This window comes from Pseudorca crassidens, chromosome 12 (assembly GCF_039906515.1).
Source record: "Pseudorca crassidens isolate mPseCra1 chromosome 12, mPseCra1.hap1, whole genome shotgun sequence".
In the NCBI taxonomy this organism is placed as follows: domain Eukaryota; kingdom Metazoa; phylum Chordata; class Mammalia; order Artiodactyla; family Delphinidae; genus Pseudorca; species Pseudorca crassidens.
In genome coordinates, this window is record NC_090307.1 from 79,503,927 (window position 1) to 79,522,144 (window position 18,218).

Here is an 18,218-nt window from a genome sequence, read left to right on the forward strand (position 1 = left end):
GCTCATGTTCAGTTACACCGTCAGAGCACCCATAAAAAAAAAATAAAACCTAATTGTATGATCATGTGGATACTGCAGAAGTCCTTTAGCTCAATCCTAGATGGACCTCAAGAGGATAATGCTTATTCTGTTGAACTCACAAATCACAATATGAAAGAGCCAGGATCAAAACAAGACCCAGGAACTTCCCTGGTGGCGCAGTGGTTAAGAATCCGCTTGCCAACGCAGGGGACATGAGTTCGAGCCCTCATCTGGGAAGATCCCACATGCCACGGAGCAACTAAGGCCCATGCGCCACAACTACTGAGCCTGCGCTCTAGAGCCCATGTGCCACAAGTACTGAAGCCTGCACACCTAGAGCCACTGCTCCGCAACAAGAGAAGCCACCGCAATGAGAAGTCGGCGCTCAGCAACAAAGAGCAGCCCCTGCTCGCCGCAACTAGAGAAAACCCACGCGCAGCAATGAAGACCCAACGCAGTCAAAAATAAATAAATAGATAAATAATAAATAAATTTATTTTTTTAAAAAAAGACCCATTATACAAAGAGTGCATTTTAGCAATGTTGGGTTTATAAGAAATAGGTATGTGGCCCAGTACTTGTGGAAAATTGTACAAGAATATTTATGTAGATGGAGCAGTAAAGAAAATTATCAAACACTTGCCATAATGATACTCAATGAGAAACTCTTCAGGTAGCATCAGGCCAGCTTAGGTATGAAATATTTAAAACAACAGAATCCAATTTCATAATTCTCTAGTGCTTGAAACACTTCTAAACCTTTGGGATCTTTTGGGAGGAGGGAGGAAAGAAGCATATTTATGTGTTATTTCTGCCATTAAAACAATTTTTATACAGAACAAAAAACTTTAGCTCCTAATGATGCTCATGGCTGAGTATATTGATATCAAGTCCCTGCGCCACCAGGGAAGCCCCCAAAGTGTAATTTTTTTTACCAACTCTTTAACTTTCAGATCATTAGAACATAAGCCCTTTACATGCTATTTCACTACAATCTCTGTATAAATGGTTCATTTTTCATAGAAAAAAACTAATTACATGGTTCAGCAAGTTGCCTGTGGTAACACATCGATTTTATTTACATTCAAAAGTTAGACTTTAGGGCTTCCCTGGTGGCGCAGTGGTTGAGAGTCCGCCTGCCGATGCAGGGGACACGGGTTCGTACCCCAGTCTGGGAAGATCCCACCTGCCGCGGAGCAGCTGGGCCCGTGAGCCATGGCCACTGAGCCTGCGCATCCGGAGCCTGTGCTCCACAACAGGAGAGGCCCGCATACCGCAAAAAAAAAAAAAAAAAGAAGTTAAGACTTTAGCTTATTCTCTCAATTTCAAGCACACTTAGCTTAATAATTCTCTCTAATCCATTAGATCTTTTCCTATTCTTCATATGAAAGAATTCTGAAGTGATTATGATCTTAACCATAATTTTATAATATAAATTTACTGCTTACCAAAGTCTTAATAAGTATTTTACTTTCTCTTTTAAGGATAAAATGTATAATTTTCTATTAAATCTAATATTTTAGTAATTATACAGTAGAATCATTTGGATAATCATACAATGAAAGCTATTACCATTTTATAGTTTGTTAGCAAACTAATTCTTTCAAAACTGAACACTGAAAACAAGGAATAACTTACTTCATAACTACTTAGAACTAGCTACCATTTACCACTGGGTCCATGTTTTCCCTCAAAGTGCTTGTTTCTCTTGAAACACAAATGTATTTTTCTATTGAATATTATTCTCCACAAAGTAACAGCAAATATGAAAATTAAAATAAAATTTACTTTTCAGGTACATGGTGTTAACAATCTCAAGAATTATTAATGCCATGTGATGAAATCTTCATATAAATGTTGATACATAAAATACTACAAATATAGAATGCTGTAGAATGATATAATTCACCTGTTTTCAAAATCATCAGATCTGTATACTTGAAGAATAAATAAATGCAAACAATGTAAAAAAGTCTTTTTCAAGCTAGTCAGAGATTAATTTTCATGAATCATAAATGGACCATCAATATGAAAAAAACATAAAAACAGAGTAGGAAGTCAGGGATCAGATTTTCTCTTTAGAAAAAATTTTCAAGCTGAATGACATTTTACCTAAAGATAATTTCATTCCTGTTAATTTTATATGTAAAGGGGCCATTATTTTCACAGAAAGCAATTGTTTTTCATTTCAAATGAGAATAAACCCATTCACAGTGCTGACTAAAATTCATTTCATTTAGTCAAAGATAACCAGAAATCACCAAAAATCAACTGAAAATTCACAGACTATAACATACACATACATGGTAATACATTCGTGCATACTTTATTGTCTACGATTTTAGAAAATTCAATGTCAATACTTCTCTTCTTAGTATGCTAAGCAATAAGTGGCTATTAATTTTCAAAGTTTGGCTTTACCATCATAGTTTGCCTTTGCTACATTCTGAATGTTTTTCTTCATATCTCCTCTCCTCTGCCCACCCCCCTTCTTTATTATGACTTAAGAATAGTGTTCATCTGAACTTTTAACTACTTTTGTAAAAGCATATGATTCAAGAAGTTTTCTGGGGGCTTCCCTGGTGGCACAGTGATTAAGAATCCACCTGCCAATGCAGGAGACGTGGGTTCGAGTCCTGGTCCGGGAAGATCCCACATGCCGCGGAACAACTAAGCTTGTGCGCCACAACTACTGAGCCTGCACTCTAGAGCCCGCGAGCCACAACTACTGAGCCCGTGTGCCACAACTACTGAAGCCTGCACGCCTAGAGCCCATGCTCCACAACAAGAGAAGCCACCACAATGAGAAGCCCATGCACCACAACGAAGAGTAGCCCCCGCTCCCCGCAACCAGAGAAGAAGCCCACGTGCAGCAACGAAGACCCAACACAGCCAAAAATAAAATAAATAAAATAAAATTAATTAATTTTAAAAAAGTTTTCAGTTATTTTTAAACAGGCTCAAAGTTAGGTTTTTCCTCAAGCCAGAGTGAAAAGTTATTGGGGAAATAATAATCAGAGTCTCAAAGTTTTGCCCCAAATTTATTTAACAGTTACAAAAGTAAAAAGGTATGTTTACACTGGAGAAATCTGACAGACACTACCATAACCAAGCAATCGAACTTAGCAGGATCAATACTGGGACAAATTGACATGATGTGCCTACAGTGTGATGCCACAAGAAGTACACATCACCTACTCAATATTCTTACCAAAAATGTTTAACCTGAATCTCACCATGAGGAAACAATTAGACAAATTTAGAATATGGAACATTTGACAGGACAACTTCTCCCTTCAAATAACATCCATATCATTGAAGGATCATCCCCCGCAGAAAACGACAACTTAGGGAATGTTCTAAATTAGGGGAGACTAAAGAGAGGAAACATCTAAATGCAACATGTGATTTCTGATTGGATACCAGATTGGGGAGAGGAGGCTATAAAAGGCATTATTGGGAAAAGACTGAGAATGTAGACTGAAAAGTTGAGAATTTAATTATATCAATGTTAAATTTCTTGAGTATGATTACATTATGGTTATGTTTAAAAAAAAAAAAAGTCCCATATTCTTAAAGGAGTTACAAGCAAAAGTATTCAGGGGTAAAGATTCACGAACTCTGTAAATTACCCTCAGATGGTTTAGCCAGAATAAAAGGTATATATATGTATGTTTATATATATATATATATATTTACACACATATGTATGTGTGTAAATATTTTTCAAAATAAAAAGTTGAGGGGAGGGAGTTAGATCCTTCCTTGGAGATATCTAAACGAAGGTTACATCAATCCCATCATTTGAGATTACAGACTATAATCTATATATGCAGATTATAATAATAGCAAACTGGCTCTCCACTCTCTTCTTTCAGCCCTTCTCCATCCCTACAAAATGTCCACTTCTTCCAGAGGCTTGCAATCAGTTCAGTGGTATAAAAAACAGTATGAGAGTGTGTTAAATTATCTTACACTGGTAAATGTCAGAAAGCCAGATCCATTTTTCCTAGCTCTCTAATGTCTAATGCTGTTTTTGCAATGGCCCACAGCTCCTGGCATAGGTGACAGTACACTGAAAAATGGAAAAGGCAATACTTATGACTAATACAACAACAAAGTGCTAATAACTGCCAATCTGCCTCTACAATGATAATAAAGCCAACTCTTAAGATTTCTAATACTCATAATGGGACAGTCATCTAATACTCATAGTGGGACAATCATAGAGGTGGACAGATATATTCCCATTACAATTTACATGTCTATTTGTGATCATCAAAAGGAAAGGGCAGAGCACAGATAAGTTAAATTTTTAAATTACAGACAGTAGGTATTTACAGCTAAATTTCTTTATAGAACATATACCAAAAAATGGATGTTTATATCTCACTGGGAGTTAAAAACAGAAGTAATAATGCCTTATTTTAACTAGGTTTCAATCTCCTCACATTACCAAATCATTAAAAATTTTAACTGTATTCATTGTAAGTCAACCTTCTGAGAGTACAAACTGTGCTATGTTATAATCATTTAAGATAAGTTTCATTCATTTATTCAACAAATGTTATTAAGCACACATACTACTAATCTGTATACAATACTTCTTCTGGGCCAGGGATTCTTAATGCTTTGGGTCAAGCCATCTCCAACCCCTAGAAGTCTGTGCTTGCTGTCTGTACCATTCTGGGGTTTCAAGATTGCACGTCTTTCACACTACTGACTAACAGGCAATGAAATGGCCAAAAGATTGTGTTTGTCAAATTATTTTGTTTGGTAGATTAGGAGAAGTCAATTTAGCATACTGTATTATTCTCTAAAATTCAAATTAAAAATGTGGGGAAGAATTTAATCAAGCAAAAAGAGCAAAGTTAGGGCTTCCCTGGTGGCGCAGTGGTTGAGAGTCCGCCTGCCGATGCAGGGGACGCGGGTTCGTGCCCCAGTCCGGGAAGATCCCACATGCCACGGAGTGGCTGGGCCCGTGAGCCATGGCCACTGAGTCTGCGCGTCCGGAGCCTGTGCTCCGCAACAGGAGAGGCCACAACAGTGAGAGGCCCACGTACCGCAAAAAAAAAAAAAAAGAGCAAAGTTATAATAAAATAAAATTGGCAAAGACTATCAATATAAAGTTCAGTATATAGTCACAGGTATTTTTTAGCTAAATCTATATCCTAAACAGAATGCTTAAGTTCATAGGTCAACTTAGAATAAAATAATTTATTAAAATAGTATGGTCTTCCTGTCCATATTCATCTTATGTATAATCTAATTGTATCTCTTTCCTGATCAGAAACCTCTAACAATTCCTCAAAATCTATCAGATTAAGTCATTGCTTCAGTGTACTCCACACTATGGCCCACCTCCCCAGTCTTTCAGTTTCCCCCAACTAGCTCACTCACACACTATGTTCTGGGCAAACATGCCCTTCCCACAATTCATTCACTGCCATCAGGCCCTTTTATAGAAGCTACTTCCTCTGACTAGGACAAGTTCCGTCCCAACCTAGGTAACATATGTATCCTGTAAGACTCACCTCAAGCCTCACCAACTCTGAGCTTCACCACTATCTCCCTATTCTTTTCCCTTGAGGTTGAATCTGATACTTCTGCAAGATCCCTAACTTAATCAGTTGCTGCTTACTCCACTGTATCATAATTATGGAGTCATTCAGCTACCTCCCCAGTAAGACTATGAGCTCCTTAAGGATGAGGACTCATTTTACATATCCAGGACTGCATCACAGCTCTTGCCTAATAAAGGCTGAGTAAACAGACCAGAAACCAAGAAGGCTTCTCACTAGGGCTCACAGTGTTCTTGCTGTAAGTTTACAGAACACTTATTTATGCATTAGTCCTGGAATTGAATGTCTGTTCATGTGGAAAGTAGTCAATCTACTATATTTCTCTCATATACTTACAGTGTTCTCTGCATTATACATATTTGTGTGCTTGTCTTATACCCTTTCTAGACTATAACTTATCAAAGGCAGAGATTCCATCAAACCCCTATAATTGGACCTGCTGATACAGGTACTTATGGATGGACACAAGGAAGGAAATATGCATATATTCAGTGTTCAGCCAGTGCCCTTCAATACCACTATGCAGAGAAGGCAGTTAAGTTACTAATCTACTTTACAGGGATCCAACAGAGTCAAATCTTAAAGTTCTGACCTCTTTATAACATAATTTAAGGTTTGTTGTGAAACTCCATTTACAGCCTAAATCTAGACAAATTTCCTATGAGCAGGGGTATCTTCCCTCCTCTCTAATATTTTATTATTCCCAGTTATTCCACCAGACATTAACAAACTCAAAAATGATTACTTCAACCTAAAAGTATACATTGAAAACTAATATTTGACAAACATTAGCAAATACTGAATGTTATACAGAATGGACCAATTGCCAAAATGTTTTAATTTTGATGTTTGAGTAATTGCTGGCATTGTAGTAGTAGCAGCAAGAGTTACAATTATAGATTACCGTTCTCTGTGCTGTTCTAAGTACTTTAACTTTTCTTTTATCCTTATAACCCAATTTAGAGTGAGGAAACTGAAGCACAGATAAGTTAAATAACTTGACCAAGGATACAGAGCTAGCAAGTCAACGAGCAGGGATTCAAATCCAAGCCTCTGAACCACTATGCCATACAATATAAATAGCAATTCCCCAAACAAGAGCCCAAAAGTGTTTATCCAAGTGACAGGAACAGGTTATAAATGTGTCTTGGTCTTCTCACAGGCTATTTCACAGGTATTCAAAGCATTTAAACAAAAAGTCTAGTATAAAACTGCGTGTATCCCACAGGCTTATTCTCTTTCTGTAGGGATTACTTTACACATTTAAATCCAAGATGGTGCTTTGTGAGGTTTCTTAATAGTATGCTATTTGGGCTACACTGTAAAAACAAAGGGAAATGCCTAATAACATAACTAAAAAGTATTTTAAAGAACAGTAAAATGTCCCTAAAAAAGAGAATGCTACAAATAATAGTACCATCATCTTAACATTAAAGGATTCTGATAAAATTTATTTTAGCCAAAATGAAATGACTCATATATACTAGAGAATGAAATAGATTGCAAAATATCCTCAATGTGTAAGACTACCAATTAAAATATTCCCCTGGTATCCTTTTTTCATGATTGCTCTGCCTGTCATATTCTCCCTCACTTGAAACAAAGTTGTCTTTATGCCACTCATTTTTCTAATTAAGTTTCAAATATTTTCTAATATTAGGTTGAAACACAAAACTATCCTTTACAACCACTTTTACCTACAGAAAAGATCATTTGCTTCAATCTAATAACTTTCACAAATTCAACAAATTAAAAAGGGTAGATGTACTTAACAAAGTTATGATTGTTCCATCACTGTAATACTTCCCTGGGGGCACGCAAAAAAATAAACAGTTTACACCGTTTTCAGACTCAAAAGGAAAGAAAATTAAAAAGTAATCATTATGAGGCAAAAACATTCACAAGATACTGTTAAGTGAGAAGGCCTGAGTTACAAAACAGTACAATACCACTTTCATTTATACACAGAAACACCAAATATTAAAACTCTGCTTTGGACTTTAGGATTTTTGTTTCTTTGTTCTCTTCCTTTAGTGGTTCTACTTTCCTAATTTTCTAATTAAAATGCAGTATTTCTGTAATTTATAAAAACAATTTAAAAGAAGTTAATCTTTGCTTAATTCTTTACCATGAAAACAATACACTAACGAATCTACATATGCAATCTAAAACAGCTATAAAATATTTAAACAGCCTACATCTTTTTGTTAACTCAGTAACAAAATCTATGAGAAATAACACAATAACTTAATAAGTTATTTCTAAAAACACTGATCCTGTGCTTTGTTGGTATGGAAAAATAACTTTATACATCAATTAAATAAGCGTAAATAACCGTAGGGTTTGGTTTCATCATCACTGTAAAATGATGATTTGTGTTGCCAACAAATAAAGACCAGACCAAAAAGTTAAAACATAAGGGATCAATAGGGAATAGAAAAATGGAAGGAGATTAAGAGTCAGAAACAATCACACAAAATGAAACTTAGTAAAACAAACAAAAATGCTATATTCCTCTACCACATGTATAAAAAATTTTTTAAAGAACAAAAAGATATGTTTTGATACTTAAATGGACAAATATAAATGTTATAAGTATCTTTCAGGAGGTATTTTATTTTTAAAATTCTGATAACCAGAAACCAGATGTTTAAAACTAATTTTTACCTGAGTTCACTGCTAACTACATGAAATAAGCTTCGAGATGCATATAATTCTGAGATATTGTTGACTAACCAGCTAAGTAAGCAATCTTACCCAGAACAGATTCTTATATTTATAAACCAAATACGCTAAAAACTATAGGAGAAAGGTTTGAGTTGAACAAATGGGCCATAAAGTAAACAGCTCAGTTAGTCCACTGTGGTTTACTGCCCTCTGGCTGTTGTGGCAGGAGATATCACAGATCAAAAATGGCTGTAAAGAAAAGCTAGGAAGGTGTCAGGCAGAAGTTGGCAGGAAATCCTTCAGGCAAATTTCAACGCTTTGGAATAGATCCTCAAATACATTAAAGTTAGTTTCAATCCTTCTTTTAAAAACAATATGAAGTAACACAACATTTCAAACACCATCTGAAATTTTTCAACCACAAATTAATAAAATACAGAGTAATTTAGACACAATAAAAGCTGGCTCAAGGAGACTAAGTCAAAAAGAGTTAATGCCCTACCCTAACTAAAGATCAGAATTAGTCCTGATTTAGAAAAATTCTTTAGCATACTAGATAGAAAGATTTAGGTGAAGAGGTGGAAAGTTTTACTAGAAATTCAAAGAATATCGATAAAATTTCCTCTGGTTATAAATCTGTGGTAAATACAAAAAGTAGCTCAGAATAATGAAACTCTTACATTAGTTCAAAATTTCCAGATATCAGATGTAATCTGAAGCTAAAAATGAGACAGCATTGGAGCAAATATTTCTTGGAATCACCTAATTACATAAAAAGCAGGAACAAAACACAGGAAAACTTGCTATGCCAAAATCGGAGTAGGTTCTTTTCATAAATCTTTCTTCAAAATATTATCCAATGTCATCTCATAACTTTGTCCAACAAGGCTTGCACTAAATTTCTATTATCACTTTACAATTTTCCACCAGAGTTCATCTGGCAATAAACCATAACAGCAACAGTCCAAAAAAAACCAATTCTGTTCATTTCACTGACTTGCTAATTACTCACATTTCACTATCATTTTAAAACAATGGATTTTAGCACGTTTCACTATCATTTTAAAACAATGGATTTTAGCCTCAATCCCAACCCTAACACCCAGGGGACACTATACTTTCCTTTAATAGGAGTGGCTCACAAGGTTCTGATTCCCAGCATGACTGAGAACAAACAAGAAAATTTGAAAAAAACGGGGGGTGGAAAGAAGAGGGGTGAGAGTAAGGATGTTCCTTTGACACACAGCCCATTAAACACTCGGATTTTTCTTCTCAGCAAGTCTTAATAACCTCTTCAGAATTTACCACTGTTCAAAAATATACAATGCAAATTAATTTTTAAGAAAAAACAAAAAACTTACCCTGTAGTTCATGATGTATTACACCCACTAAGTTGGGTTCATCTCCCCACCAGAATATCCATAACTCTTTGCAATCTGGTTTGACATCACGACGCCATACACACAGCAAGTTGGCTTGCAGACAGCGGATGAAACTTAACAGGATTGGATCATCTTGGGCTGGGGCTGAAATTATGGGTCCGCAGTCCCCATGCCCTCCAAAATTGTACCTACGCCATTTGATTCCTGTGAGTTCAGCCTGGAAAAAGTAAAGAAAATTACAACAGTTTTGACTGTTCTTTCTACTGAATACTAAAAACAGGCTTCCATACAGATAAATAAATTTGCTAAAATAAATATTTACAGTATACCTCATATAGTAAGATTTCTTCCACTGAAAAATTTATGTCAACCCTTGATTTTTTTTAAGGGGAAAACAACTCATTTCCTCCTATCAAGATTTCTACATAGCTCTTTATATTAAATACCAAAATACAGCAAACAGAGTCATTATTTCCTGTTGAACCATTTTTTTAACTGAAATTTACTTGAAAGTCCCTATAAATAAAATTTTCTATATTATTATGACTTATTTAATTCATAAATTATATTCAGAAATGAAGTAAGAGTTTAAAAAATAAGTTTGTAGAACTGAAATAATTTCTTTCGAAGAATTTCCTCAATTTCGTCCCATCCAGAAGCTACAGTTTAAATATTTTTTAATCAGGGAAACAGTATGCAGTACCACAGTGCTTCACTATGAAAGCCAAAATAGCCTGCTAATAAAACTGATGGAAAGTTATCAGCAATTTATTCATGTTATTTAACGTGTAGCACACAGAAAAGCTTTGCTTCTGTAACAATTCCCTAACATAGCTTCGTCTTTTGTTTTTTAAACACATTTTAAAACATGGTAACTTTAAACCAGCTGACAGCTGATCCTCTGTCTTTATTCTGTTACATGTATTTGTATTCTAAAATTTTTAAATCTTAGGTTTAAAAGGAACTAAATTTCAAGGATGTTTCAACACAAACAAAAGTTAAATTCCTTACTTAAATAACTATAAACTACAACTATGTATTCAAAACTGATAGTAAAACTGATTCTGTACCAAACAGTCCATGTGTCCCTTGCATTTAATCCTTACTCACTCACAGTCCCCCCTCCTCACCCTCCCACCACAACCAAGTTAGTAATTTTTGTCAAGAAGTTGTTTTTCAAAAAACAAGTACCACAGGGGAGAAAAATAACTGCATCTTCTACTACCATAACTGAAACAAATTTAAAGTGCTAAAACAATCACTATAATGAACATCTCTAAGAAAAAAATATCAGTTTTCTTCAATCCCCCAAAAAAGCTTCACTTAAAAAATGACTCCAAAAATAATAATATCCAAACTAAAACTGTCTGAAAGTCACTAACTTTTCCTTTCACATTATGAGATATGGAAATCTAATCTTTAATGAATATTCTTCGTAAAAACTGGTATTGGCATCATTTAGGCTTTCCCTTTGTACCACTTGGTTTCCTCCAGCTATAAAAGAACTACCTGGCCGATGAAAAAGTTCAAACAAAGAGTAAACTAATCACACAAGAAATAATTATTCTCCATAATCACATCAGAAATAATTATCAGCATCCTACTTTATGTTCTTCCTGTTTTTCTGTACTTAAACTTTTTGAAGTTAGAATCATACTGCATGGTTTTATATCCTTTTTCACATACTATAAATATTTCTATATATTACTAATTATTATTAAAAACAACTCTTAATATTTTCATATTCACTCTTTGAAGAAAACAATTTACTCAGAGGACTTCCGGGAAGATGGCGGAAGAGTAAGACGCAGAGATCGCCTTCCTCCCCACAGATACACCAGAAATACATCTACACGTGGAACAACTCCTACAGAACACCTACTGAATGCTGGCAGAAGACCTCAGACCTCCCAAAAGGCAAGAAACCCCCCACGTACCTGGGTAGGGAAAAAGAAAAAAGAATAAACAGAGACAAAAGGATAGGGACGGGACCGGCACCAGTGGGAAGGAGCTGTGAAGGAGGAAAGGTTTCCACACACTAGGAAGCCCCTTCGCGGGCGGAGACTGCAGGTGGCGGAGGGGGGAAGCTTCGGGGCCGCGGAGGAGAGCACAGCAACAGGGGTGCGGAGGGCAAAGCAGAGAGATTCCTGCACAGAGGATCGTTGCCGACCGGCACTCACCAGCCCGAGAGGCTTGTCTGCTTCCCCGCCAGGGCGGGCGGGGCTGGGAGCTGAGGCTCTGGCTTGGGTCGAAGCGCAGGGAGAGGACTGGGGTTGGCAGCGTGAACACATCCTGCAGGGGGTTAGTGCGCCACGTCTAGCCGGGAGGGAGTCTGGGAAAAGTCTGGACCTGCCGAAGAGGCAAGAGACTTTTTCTTCCCTCTTTGTTTCCTGGTGTGCAAGGAGAGGGGATTAAGAGTGCTGCTTAAAGGAGCTCCAGACACGGGCGCGAGCCGCTGCTAAAAGCACGGACCCCAGAGACAGGCATGAGACGCTTAGGCTGCTGCTGCCGCCACCAAGAAGCCTGTGTGCGAGCACAGGTCACTATCCACACACCCCTTCCGGGGAGCCTGTGCGGCCCGCCACTGCCAGGGTCCCGGGATCCAGGGACAACACCCCGGGAGAATGCACGGCGCGCCTCAGGCTGGTGCAACGTCATGTTGGCCTCTGCTGCCGCAGGCTCGCCCCACACTCCGTGCCCCTCCCTGCCCCCGGCCTGAGTGAGCCAGAGCCCCCGAATCAGCGGCTCCTTTAACCCCGTCCTGTCTGAGCGAAGAACAGACGCCCTCCGGCGACCTACACACAGAGGCGGGGCCAAATCCAAAGCTGAGCCCCTGGGAGCTGTGAGAACAAAGAAGAGAAAGGGAAAATCTCTCCCAGCAGCCTCAGAAGCAGCGGATTAAAGCTCAACAATCAACTTGATGTACCCTGCATCTGTGGAATACCTGAATAGACAACCAATCATCCCAAATTGAGGAGGTGGACTTTGAGAGCAAGCTTTATGATTTTTTCCCCTTTGCCTCTTTTTGTGAGTGTGTATGTATATGCTTCTGTGTGAGATTTTATCTGTATAGCTTTGCTTCCACCATTTGTCCCAGGGTTCTATCCGTCCATTTTTTTGTTTTTTGTTTTCTCTTAATAATTATTTTTTTATTTTAATAACTTTATTATATTTTATCTTACTTTATTTTATTTTACTTTATCTTCTTTTTTCCTTCCTTCCCTCCTTCCTTCCTCCCTCCCTCCCTCCATTCTTTTCTTTCTTTCTTTCTTTCTTCTACTAATTCTTTTTTTCTACATTTTCTCCCTCTCCTTCTGAGCCCTGTGGATGAAAGCCTCTTGGTGCTGCAGCGAGGAGTTAGTGCTGTGCCTCTGAGGTGGGAGAGCCAACTTGAGGACACTGGTCCACAAGAGACCTCCCAGCTCCACATAACATCAAACAGCGAAAATCTCCCAGAGATCTTCATCTCAACACCAGCACCCAGCTTCACTCGACGACCAGCAAGCTACAGTGCTGGACATCCTATGCCAAACAACTAGCAAGACAGGAATACAACCCCACCCATTAGCAGAGAGGCTGCCCAAAATCATAATAAGTCCACAGACTCCTCAAAACACACCACCAGACGTGAACCTGCCCACCAGAAAGACAAGATCCAGCCTCATCCACCAGAACACAGGCACTAGTCCCCTCCACCAGGAAGCCTACACAACCCACTGAACCAACCTTAGCCACTGGGGACAGACACCAAAAACAACGGGAACTACGAACCTGCAGCCTGCAAAAAGGAGACCCCAAACACAGTAAGATAAGCAAAATGAGAAGACAGAAAAACACACAGCAGATGAAGGAGCAAGATAAAAACCCACCAGACCTAACAAATGAAGAGGAAATAGGCAGTCTACCTGAAAAAGAATTCAGAATAATGATAGTAAAGATGATCCAAAATCTTGGAAATAGAATAGACAAAATGCAAGAAACATTTAACAAGGACCTAGAAGAACTAAAGATGAAACAATGATGAACAGCACGATAAATGAAATGAAAAATACTCTAGATGGGATCAATAGCAGAATAACTGAGGCAGAAGAACGGATAAGTGACCTGGAAGATAAAATAGTGGAAATAACTACTGCAGAGCAGAATAAAGAATGAAAAGAACTGAAGACAGTCTCAGAGACCTCTGGGACAACATTAAACCCACCAACATTCGAATTATAGGGGTTCCAGAAGAAGAAGAGAAAAAGAAAGGGACTGAGAAAATATTTGAAGAGATTATAGTTGAAAACTTGCCTAATATGGGAAAGGAAATAGTTCATCAAGTCCAGGAAGCACAGAGAGTCCCATACAGGATAAATCCAAGGAGAAATACGCCAAGACACATATTAATCAAACTGTCAAAAATTAAATACAAAGAAAACGTATTAAAAACAGCAAGGGAAAAACAACAAATAACACACAAGGGAATCCCCATAAGGTTAACAGCTGATCTTTCAGCAGAAACTCTGCAAGCCAGAAGGGACTGGCAGGACATATTTAAAGTGATGAAGGAGAAAAACCTGCAACCAAGATTACTCTACCCAGCAAGGATCTCATTCAGATTTGATGGAGAAATTAAAACCTTTACAGACAAGCAAAAGCTGAGAGAGTTCAGCACCACCAAACCAGCTCTACAACAACGGCTAAAGGAACTTCTATAGGCAAAAAACACAAGAGAAGGAAAAGACCTACGATAACGAACCCAAAACAATTAAGAAAATGGGAATAGGAACATACATATTGATAATTACCTTAAATGTAAATGGACTAAATGCTCCCACCAGAAGACACAGATTGGCTGAATGGATACAAAAACAAGAACCATATATTTGCTGTCTACAAGAGACCCACTTCAGACCTAGAGACACATACAGACTGAAAGCAAGGGGATGGAAAAAGATATTTCATGCAAATGGAAACCAAAAGAAAGCTGGAGTAGCAATTCTCATATCAGACAAAATAGACTTTAAAATAAAGACTATCAGAAGAGACAAAGAAGGACACTACATAATGATCAAGGGATCGATCCAAGAAGAAGATATAACAATTGTAAATATTTATGCACCCAACATAGGAGCACCTCAATACATAAGGCAAATACTAACAGCCATAAAAAGGGAAATCGACAGTAACACATTCATAGTAGGGGACTTTAACAGCCCACTTTCACCAATGGACAGATCATCCAAAATGAAAATAAATAAGGAAACACAAGCTTTAAATGATACATTAAACAAGATGGACTTAATTGATATTTATAGGACATTCCAACCAAAAACAACAGAATACACATTTTTCTCTAGTGCTCATGGAACATTCTCCAGGATAGATCATATCTTGGGTCACAAATCAAGCCTTGGTAAATCTAAGAAAACTGAAATTGTACCAAGTATCTATTCCAACCACAACACTATGAGACTAGACATCAATTACAGGAAAAGATCTGTAAAAAATACAAACACATGAAGGCTAAACAATACACTACTTAATAACGAAGTGATCACTGAAGAAATCAAAGAGGAAATCAAAAAATACCTGGAAATAAATGACAATGGAGACACGATGACCCAAAATCTATGGGATGCGGCAAAAGCAGTTCTAAGAGGGAAGTTTATAGCAATACAATCCTATCTTAAGAAATAGGAAACATCTCAAATAAACAACCTAACCTTGCACCTAAAGCAATCAGAGAAAGAAGAACAAAAACACCCCAAACTTAGCAGAAGGAAAGAAATCATCAAAATCAGATCAGAAATAAATGAAAAAGAAATGAAGGAAACGATAGCAAAGATCAATAGAACTAAAAGCTGGTTCTTTGAGAAGATAAACAAAATTGATAAACCATTAGCCAGACTCATCAAGAAAAAAAGGGAGAAGACTCAAATCAATAGAATTAGAAATGAAAAAGGAGAAGTAACAACTGACACTGCAGAAATACTAAAGATCGTAAGAGATTACTACAAGCAACTCTATGCCAATAAAATGGACAACCTGGAAGAAATGGACAAATTCTTAGAAAGGCACAACCTGCCAAGACTGAATCAGGAAGAAATAGAAAATATGAACAGGCCAATCACAAGCACTGAAGTTGAAACTGTGATTAAAAATCTTCCAACAAACAAAAGCCCAGGACCAGATGGCTTCACAGGTGAATTCTATCAAACATTTAGAGAAGAGCTAACACCTATCTTTCTCAAACTCTTCCAAAATATAGCAGAGGGAGGAACACTCCCAAACTCATTCTACGAGGCCACCATCACCCTGATACCAAAACCAGACAAGGATGTCACAAAGAAAGAAAACTACAGGCCAATATCACTGATGAACATAGATGCAAAAATCCTCAACAAAATACTAGCAAACAGAATCCAACAGCACATTAAACAGATCATACACCATGATCAAGTGGAGTTTATTCCAGGAATGCAAGGATTCTTCAATATACGCAAATCAATCAACGTGATACACCATATTAACAAATTGAAGGAGGAAAAACCATATGATCATCTCAATAGATGCAGAGAAAGCTTTCGACAAAATTCAACACCCATTTATGATGAAAATCCTCCAGAAAGTAGGCATAGAGGGAACTTACCTCAACATAATAAAGGCCATATATGACAAAGCCACAGCCAACATCGTCCTCAATGGTGAAAAACTGAAACCATTTCCACTAAGATAGGAACAAGACCAGGTTGCCCACTCTCACCACTCTTATTCAACATAGTTTTGGAAGTTTTAGCCACAGCAATCAAAGAAGAAAAGGAAATAAAAGGAATCCAAATCGCAAAAGAAGTAGTAAAGCTGTCACTATCTGCAGACGACATGATACTATACACAGAGAATCCTAAAGATGCTACCAGAAAACTACTAGAGCTAATCAGTGAATCTGGTAAATTAGCAGGATACAAAATTAATGCACAAAACTCTCTGGCATTCCTATACACTAATGACGAAAAATCTGAAAGTGAAATCAAGAAGACACTCCCATTTACCATTGCAACAAAAAGAATAAAATACCTAGGAATAAACCTACCTAAGGAGACAAAAGACCTGTATGCAGAAAATTATAAGACACTGATGAAAGAAATTAAAGATGCTACAAATAGATGGAGAGATATACCATGTTCTTGGATTGGAACAATCAACATTGTGAAAATGACTCTACTACCCAAAGCAATCTACAGATTCAATGCAATCCCTATCACTGGCATTTTTCACAGAACTAGAACAAAAAATTTCACAATTTGTATGGAAACAAAAAAGACCCCGAATAGCCAAAGCAATCTTGAGAATGAAAAACGGAGCTGGAGGAGTCAGGCTCCCTGACTTCAGACTATACTACAAAGCTACAGTAATCAAGACAGTACGGTACTGGCACAAAAACAGAAATATAAATCAATGGAACAGGATAGAAAGCCCAGAGATAAACCCACGCACATATGGTCACCTTATCTTTGATAAAAGAGGAAGGAATGTACAGTGGAGAAAGGACAGCCTCTTCAATAAGTGGTGCTGGGAAAACTGGACAGGTACGTGTAAAAGTACGAAATTAGATCACTCCCTAACACCATACACAAAAATAAGCTCAAAATGGATTAAAGACCTAAATGTAAGGCCAGAAACTATCAAACACTTAGAGGAAAACATAGGCAGGACACTCTATGACATAAATCACAGCAAGATCCTTTTTGACCCACCTCCTAGAGAAATGGAAATAAAAACAAAAATAAACAAATGGGACCTAATGAAACTTCAAAGCTTTTGCACAGCAAAGGAAACCATAAACAAGACCAAAAGACAACCCTCAGAATGGGAGAAAATATTTGCAAATGAAGCAACTGACAAAGGATTAATCTCCAAAATTTATAAGCAGCTCATGCAGCTTAATAACAAAAAAACAAACAACCCAATCCAAAAATGGGCAGAAGACCTAAATAGACATTTCTCCAAAGAAGATATACAGACTGCCAACAAACACATGAAAGTATGCTCAACATCATTAATCATTAGAGAAATGCAAATCAAAACTACAATGAGATATCATCTCACACCAGTTAGAATGGCCATCATCAAAAAATCTAGAAACAATAAATGCTGGAGAGGGTGTGGAGAAAAGGGAACCCTCTTGCACTGTTGGTGGGAATGTAAATTGACACAGCCACTGTGGAGAACAGTATGGAGGTTCCTTAAAAAACTACAAATAGAACTACCATATGACCCAGCAATCCCACTACTGGGCATATACCCTGAGAAAACCATAATTCAAAAAGAGTCATGTACCAAAATGTTCATTGCAGCTCTATTTACAATAGCCCGGAAATGGAAACAACCTAAGTGTCCATCATCGGATGAATGGATAAAGAAGATGTGGCACATATATACAATGGAATATTACTCAGCCATAAAAAGAAACGAAATTGAGCTATTTGTAATGAGGTGGATAGACCTAGAGTCTGTCAAGGTGAAGTAAGTCAGAAAGAGAGAGACAAATTCCGTATGCTAACACATATATATGGAATTTTAG

The 18,218-nt window shown here is 37.3% G+C and overlaps 1 protein-coding gene across 4 annotated transcripts in view; it reads right to left on the bottom strand.

The window, feature by feature from the left end:
• Window positions 1-18,218, bottom strand: part of MED13L (mediator complex subunit 13L) — a 297,225-nt gene that overhangs the window by 244,841 nt on the left and 34,166 nt on the right. For 2 of the 4 annotated variants that reach the window (XM_067700702.1, XM_067700701.1), the window contains exon 2: window positions 9,632-9,869. In XM_067700702.1, coding sequence (XP_067556803.1) covers window positions 9,632-9,869 — 238 coding nt within the window. Of the gene's footprint in view, window positions 1-9,631; window positions 9,870-18,218 lie in introns of those variants that run through there. The other 2 variants (XM_067700706.1, XM_067700704.1) reach the window with 1 other exon arrangement.